Source organism: Cystoisospora suis (assembly GCF_002600585.1).
Source record: "Cystoisospora suis strain Wien I chromosome Unknown contig_9714, whole genome shotgun sequence".
NCBI classification, from domain to species: Eukaryota; Apicomplexa; class Conoidasida; order Eucoccidiorida; family Sarcocystidae; genus Cystoisospora; species Cystoisospora suis.
This window is the reverse complement of record NW_027162488.1, coordinates 2,146-8,963: the sequence shown is the minus strand read 5'-3', so window position 1 is coordinate 8,963 and position 6,818 is coordinate 2,146. Positions and strand designations below refer to the sequence as shown.

Sequence of the window (6,818 nt, the reverse complement as noted above, 5' to 3'; positions counted from 1 at the left end):
TCGATGTCTTTCTGTATCGATGTCCTATTCAAGTCTCACCGACATCTTGGATCTCACACCCCTGAACTACACGTATAATAAATATATATCTATGTATAGAGAGCGTCGATGCGTGTACACCCTAGAACATTCCACATATACTTTCCATATACATTGTAAAGATATATCTGTATGTATATATGTATAATATATATATTTCTCTCTAGATGTATCCATCTGTCTCTTTCCTTATGTCCATGTACTAGCATCTGAATCTCCGTCATAAGATGGTCTTTTTCGTGTCCTAAGTCGCAATGAAGATGAACGGGAAGTTTCTCGTCTCTCTCTGAGACAGCTAGAAAGAAGCCTTCCTTTGGTCGGCAAGCTCTCTTGTTTTCTTTCTCTTCTTTTTCTTCTTTTGCCTGTGTGTATCATCAAAACGCGTGTAATAGACATGCTAGGAGAGATCTAGTTGAAGAGCTTCGAGCTGTAAAGAAGTCAGATAGAGGGCTGAAAGAAGATCTCTTCAAAAAGCTACAGGTCAGAAGTAAAGAAGACAGACAGAGAAAGAGACACACAGAAAGGTCACGGCGGCGGCTCACATTAAAAACATTCTACATACATGCAGTGTACATACCTATATGTATATATATGTATACATAGAAATATACATATATATACATTTTCATAGATATACTTATTCATACATGGAGGGGAAATTCTCCCTAGAATACACATACGCAGTATGTATACTTGCGTAGATAAGATATTTATATAGACATTCTCATATGCCTGCCGTATACGTATCTTCATTACCTGGAAGTGAAGAATAGCCCAACACAAACCCTTCTATAGAAGCGACGAGAAATTACATATATACATATAGATACATGTTTTCATATGTATATGTATGTCTATGTTTAGAGTGTAAGAATGAATGAGACTGTATCGAAGAAAGATAATGCTGGCCTGCTGAGCTAAGATGAACTTGGCACACATGCACCTACCTCATAGACCGCCTGATTGAGCTAAAGGATACCTTGTAGATGTATGTCTATAGATAGGTGCATGCAAATATGTCTGTATGTGCATGTCTTATGACTGTAACGCGATGCGCAATCAGCGTGTGAGAGACTCCATCTTCCAGCTCCTTTTTTCTCTCTTTCCTTCTTTTCGTTTCTCTCGCCTAGAACTAGCAGAGAGCGTACGATTCGCCAAAGATGTCTGCCTTCTCTTCTTATCTCATGACTCTCTTTCTCTCTCTCTAGGTATACAGACCTATAGAGATATGCTTATAGATAGATAGACATATATATATATATATAGACATATAGACATCTATATGTATATATCGAAATGGTGTCAGTACACAGGGAGTCGAACTGGTGTATAGTTCATATATACACATATATATGCTATATACATATATATGTAAAACATAGTTAATACAGATGTAATGAAGCATGAAGGGGCTTTTTTCTTTTCTTTCTTCGTGTAGATGCGTTTGATGTGAGAAGGAGGGCCTTCTGTGTTTTCTTGTTGTGTCTTGGGTGTATGTACAGGAGAGAGTTCAGGAGTTGACTGAGAAAATGATATCTGAAATTCATCTCTCCATATCCGCCAAAGAGAAACAGCTCATGAAAATCTAAGTCCAGTCTTCTTCTTCTTCCTCCTCTTGTTCTCTCTTTCCATCTTTTCTTCAAGTCCTAATCTTTCTTTCTTTCTTAGTCACTCTGTCTTTCCTCCCTGTACATACATCTTCATGTATGCGTGCAAAGATTCTACCAGTTCTCTTTGTCAAGCAAGAGGCCAGAGAGTTGAATCTATCTCTAAATGCAAACTGAGAGAAAGCAGATGCTTCAGGTAAAAAGGAGAGAGAGGTTCAAGGAGCAAGATGAACGGAGAGAGATGTGTCTCGTCTCTCCTGACTGAAGTCGATTGTACGTCACCGCTCAGAGACTTTCGATCCAGTGTTTAGCTGTCCCACCCTCTCCTTCTCTCATCCTTCCCTGCTCTTCTCTTCGTAGGTTTTCTTCATAGTCCTTTCATGAAAGACAAGACAGGGCGAGAGACCAGAGGCTCTCTCTTTCTTTCTTTCTCTCTTAAGAGACATTCCTTCACCTGTGTCTTTCTTTATCGAGTTTGAGTAGCAAAATTAATCTGCTTTAGTTCAACTAGGGCCAGCGAACCCCTCGATCTCATGAGGCTATACAAACTCCTACACCTACTAGTACTAGTGTTACGACTACAAACTCCTTCCGGCAGGGGGTCCTGATGAGAAGGGAGAGGGAAGAGAGAAGGGAGGATAAGAGAGTTTTGATGCCGTCCTCGATTGGATCTCTCCAGACAGGGAGGGGGAGGCGGCGTGAGAGAGAGGAGATGCTTTTCACAGAGAACTTCAGCATGAAAAGAAAGAAGAGAAAAGACGGCTCAAATGGGAAGCCACGCCCTCCCCTCCCCCTCCGTTAGTCCTCCTGCCTCATGGCGAACCAACTCACCCTCTTCTCTCTTTCACGCAGACATATAGCTCCATCTCCATAGATATAGACAGACAAGGCAACAGACAGACGGAACGGCTATTCTTATCGATAGAGAGAGATGCATGCGGGTCCTCTTAGGAGTCTCAGGTGGGTTGTTTCTATTCATGCTGAAAGAAGAATGGCTTGAGAGGTGGCTGGCCTGACATATATAGGAGAGGAATCGATACATCCCTTAGAATCGATCAAACAAGGGTGGAAAGGATGACAGTCTTGCAAGACTATTGGAATGAACTCGTAGCCATGGGGTCTCGAGTCGGAAGTCAGAAGGCTCTCACGCTGACTTAAGAAGAAGAGCTAGCTCCTAAGCAGATCATCGTTGTCGTATTTAGTCATACATACTTGACTCTCTTCCTCTTCTTTTCTCTATAGAGTAGTCTCTTCTTATACACTTGTCATGTCTGTCTGCTACGCACTATCTCGCGGTGTCATACAGAGAAGTGAGAGATATTCCTATAGATCCAGGAGAGACAGACAAAGATAGATACATAGATACACATAGAGAGAGAGAGAGGACTGACGGGGATGGATAGACTAGAAATAGACATATACCTGGATGAGAAATAAGGCATGTCTATCCACGTGAGGCCGATGTAGTAGTAGTAGTGGTAGTATATACAGTCTGGGAGTGCATGTATACATGGCTGTTCATATACGAAGCAGTTTACATACATAGACAGATAGAGAGCTCCAAGATAGATGGAGATTTTTATGATAGATAGAGGAGGGAGATCGATAGATAGATAGATATCTTAGGGATAGGAAGATAGATAGATGGATAGAAGGACTACCATCTTTTCAACTGGTGCTTCCTGTCGTCCTATTTCTGTCCGTCGTATCGACAAGCAGAAGAAGAGACATTAGATAACGTTTCTTCCGTGGTATGTTGTATTCAAGAAAAATTTGATGGATACTCTCTTCTTTTCTTCTTTTCACGTGACAGAAAAGAGAGACAAAAGATTAGTCTGTGCCTCATGCACACACAGCGTCCGCATGCGAGGAATGAATGGATCACCCGGGGAAGGTCAAGAGACAAGAAACAAAAGAAAGAGATATGGTCTTCTACACTTCTTCGTCGTCTTCTTTCTCATCTGTCTTACACACGAATCTTTCTCCATCAAGAGAGCGTGACAGGACAAGAAAAGTCTTCACTCTTCACATACGATGTATGTATATACACACATGCATACATATACAGTTATATATGTATATATATATATATGATCTTATCTACTGTGTGTAAAGCTTCTCTTTGTGAAAACTCTTTCTCTTTCTCTCACTAGCTAATCCTATACGCACAAGACACGGGGGGAGGTATACATAGATGATATACATAGATAGATCGATATACATATATGTACGTAGATGGACATCTATATAAAGAGATACATATAGATGGATAGATATGCAGATGGATTGAGTCATGTACAGGAGTCTTTTCTTCGCAAGTCATTCTTTATCGTGACCTATCAGAAAGTCTTTACACTATTATTGCCATCTGTACTTTTTCCTCTTCTTTTTCTTTCCTTTCAAGAGAGAGTTGCCGCCTGTGGACCCCTCCCTCCCCATCCGTATGATGCTCCTTCCCTCTCTAAGGCGAATAGAAAACTCGAAAAGAAAGATAGAGAGGAAGAATTGATAGATAGATAGATAGATCAATCAAAACGTGTGCCTAAGAGCAGAGGTATGAGGGAGATGTGGATTGTCTCTTCTATGTATACAGGAAGGTGCCAATGGCACAACCTAGAGCAAAACCCAAACTCCTTGGCAGTCCCACCGACAACAAACCCCCGCGACTACTACGACGACGACGACGACTACTTGTCACTCTCCATCTTGTCTTTCTCATTCTTTCTTTCTCACTCTTTCTTTCTTTCTTTTTTATCCCTGTGTCTTGCTTTCTGTATTTCTTGACTTTCTTTAGTAGTTGGCTATTCTCTATCGTTAGACGGCTGTGCCACTCCATTAATATCTGAATTTCTTATTATTCGCTGCATGCATAGCAGAAGATCGGTTGGTGTAGGAGTCTGTGCGACTCGATTCAGATAGCGTTCTTGAATCGAGACCTCCCCCTCCACCTAGAGAAGGAGGATAACCATCAGAAGAATCGACCATATCTGCTTCTGCTAGAGAAGAATCTTCTTCATCTCTCCTTGTCGGGGACAATTTCCTCTGTTGGAGAAGTTTCTTTGTGCTAGCAGAGGTGGGATATAACCCCCCCCCTACGCCTGGCTTTCCTCCTGCACTAGTATCCGAATATAAGCCGAAGGACGAGGATGTGGAAGGATGAACTTCCCATGCCCAAGAGTGATTACTTTCGTTCCAATCGCACACTACGGAGGTGTCCGGATGAATTTCCCCTAAGAGAAAAAGAAAGAAAGGAGAAAGAAATGCCGAGATAAGTACTTTACGTCTACTTGAAAGAGACAGAGAGCTTAGATGCACATCTCTTATACTGGAGAGGAAGAACGTATCTCTTCAGAGGGAGACATCTCTCTCTATATGTATACACATGTACACGTCTACGTAAGGAAAGAAAAAGAGAAAAGCACGAGTACCTATGTTCTATCTATATTTCTATGGATCTCCATCTCTACGTATCTCTCTCTCCCTCAAGGCATGCATATAGATCCGAACTCCTCTCATGGCATATATATGTAGATATATAGATACACACAGGGACGTGCGAAGAAATCCGAACTCTCCTCGTGGAAATCTGTCTATATATCTGTATCTAGGTATGTACGTGAATATCCGTATCTCTATGTCTGTATCTGTCTAGATTCAAATACACATATACACACGTCTAGAGTCTTTCATATAGACGTATAGATACATACACATATATATAGATAGATAAAGTAAGGAAATAAAGTTACGTATCAGGACGCATGTACATATCTGTATCTATATATATATGTATGTATGTATTTATATGTATATCGAAGCCTGTTCATATGCATAGCCATTACGATGCCGTGACTGTAGAAGTATGGACAGAACAAGCGTATAAGACAGGAACTTTACGCACACCGACTAGGAAAGAGAAAAGAGAAGAAGCGAGAAAGAGACAGAGAGACAGGGAGAGAGAGAGAGAGAAGCTTAGGAAGAAGATTCATGCTATAGGAAGATGACCCTTCTCTACATCTCTATGATGAAAGCAGAGAACATTCAGAAAGAGTGAGGTGTGTTAGTCGAAGCGGCCCCACCTACCTTTGAGAAGTTTGATAGAGAGCTGAGAGACGATATGTCTTTCTATATAGCGCTTTAAGGGCCTAGCACCATACGAAGGATCAAAGGCTTCCTGTACAACGTGATCAACCGCTTTCTCCGTCATGTGTAAATCGATTCTCTTCTCGGCTAGCCGCAGTTTTACTTCCTCTTGCTGTAAGGACATGACCTGTCATCCACCCACATACGGACAGAGAGAGAGAAAGAATGAAAGAATGAACGAAGAGGGAGAAAGAATAGAAAGGGAGGAAGAAAGAAAGAAAGAAAGAAAAAGAAGGAAAAAAAACAGGAGGAGGGGGGAGACAGAGAGAGAGATCTGTCTTTGAGAAAGAGACATTTGTCTCATCTGACTCGCAGAATGCTTTCTTGGAGTTTCTCCTCTCTCTTCTCACCCCTCATGAACGAGAGGAAGCAAAGCGGGCGGGGGTTCGCATCTGGTATGAGAGAATTGAGGAGACGAAGAAAGAGATAGATAGAGAGATAATATAAACAAAGGCTGATAGACAGATCAAAAGACAGATAGGTAGAAAAGTGAAAGATAGATAGGTAGATAGGCAAACTAAGAATATGAAGTAAGAATGTCGGAGGTAAGTACTACTCTTGAAAATAGCAGACAACCTGTATATGATACAGAGAAAAAGGTGAATGAAGATAAACCAGCTGTACGAGTGTGTTCGACTAAAGAAAGATCTGCTGTAGAGCTCACGAACATTTCGGTTCCCTACTTCCTTATCGCGTGACGTACATACACCTCGGGTGTATATACACCGTATACATCTATATAGATACATACACTAGAGGTGGATACGAACCGACTTTCTCCTTTTCTTGCCACCAAGCTAGGGCTAGCTGTTTGAATGCTCTAGAAACGGGCGTCGTCGCTTCTTGAGAATTTGAGTATGAAAAGTTTGATTGCCTTAAAAAGCCAGAAAAAGGCGAAACAAGAGAACCGCACAACACCACTTCGACGGTGTACATACACCTCCATCGAAGAGGCATTTCATCTTTTCGTTGAGTGCCGTCTTCGTGATATCAAAATCTCTCCTGTCTACGGTATGTGACACCTTCCTC

General features: G+C 41.5%; 2 protein-coding genes across 2 annotated transcripts in view; one reads left to right on the top strand and one right to left on the bottom strand.

Moving 5' to 3' along the window:
• The first annotated feature begins 428 nt into the window (after positions 1-428).
• On the top strand, positions 429-2,925 carry CSUI_011106 (uncharacterized protein). Its single transcript, XM_068071207.1, has 2 exons — positions 429-519; positions 1,542-2,925. The coding sequence occupies exon 2, from the start codon at positions 2,254-2,256 to the stop codon at positions 2,446-2,448; it is 195 nt and encodes a 64-aa protein (XP_067916818.1). The 5' UTR covers positions 429-519; positions 1,542-2,253; the 3' UTR covers positions 2,449-2,925.
• Positions 2,926-3,787: 862 nt separating this feature from the next.
• CSUI_011105 (heat shock) overlaps positions 3,788-6,818 on the bottom strand; it is a 3,643-nt gene continuing 612 nt past the window's right edge. Inside the window, exons 2-3 of the mRNA XM_068071206.1 lie at positions 5,730-5,916; positions 3,788-4,876 (exon numbers count right to left, since the gene is read on the bottom strand). Of these exons, the coding sequence (XP_067916817.1) occupies positions 4,482-4,876; positions 5,730-5,916 (582 nt within the window). The 3' untranslated portion in view covers positions 3,788-4,481. The remainder of the gene's footprint in view (positions 4,877-5,729; positions 5,917-6,818) is intronic.

What these genes read in the sequence shown, in the direction of transcription:
- CSUI_011106 (XM_068071207.1), top strand. Translation starts at nt 2,254, where the DNA reads ATGAGAAGGGAGAGGGAAGAGAGAAGGGAGGATAAGAGAGTTTTGATG.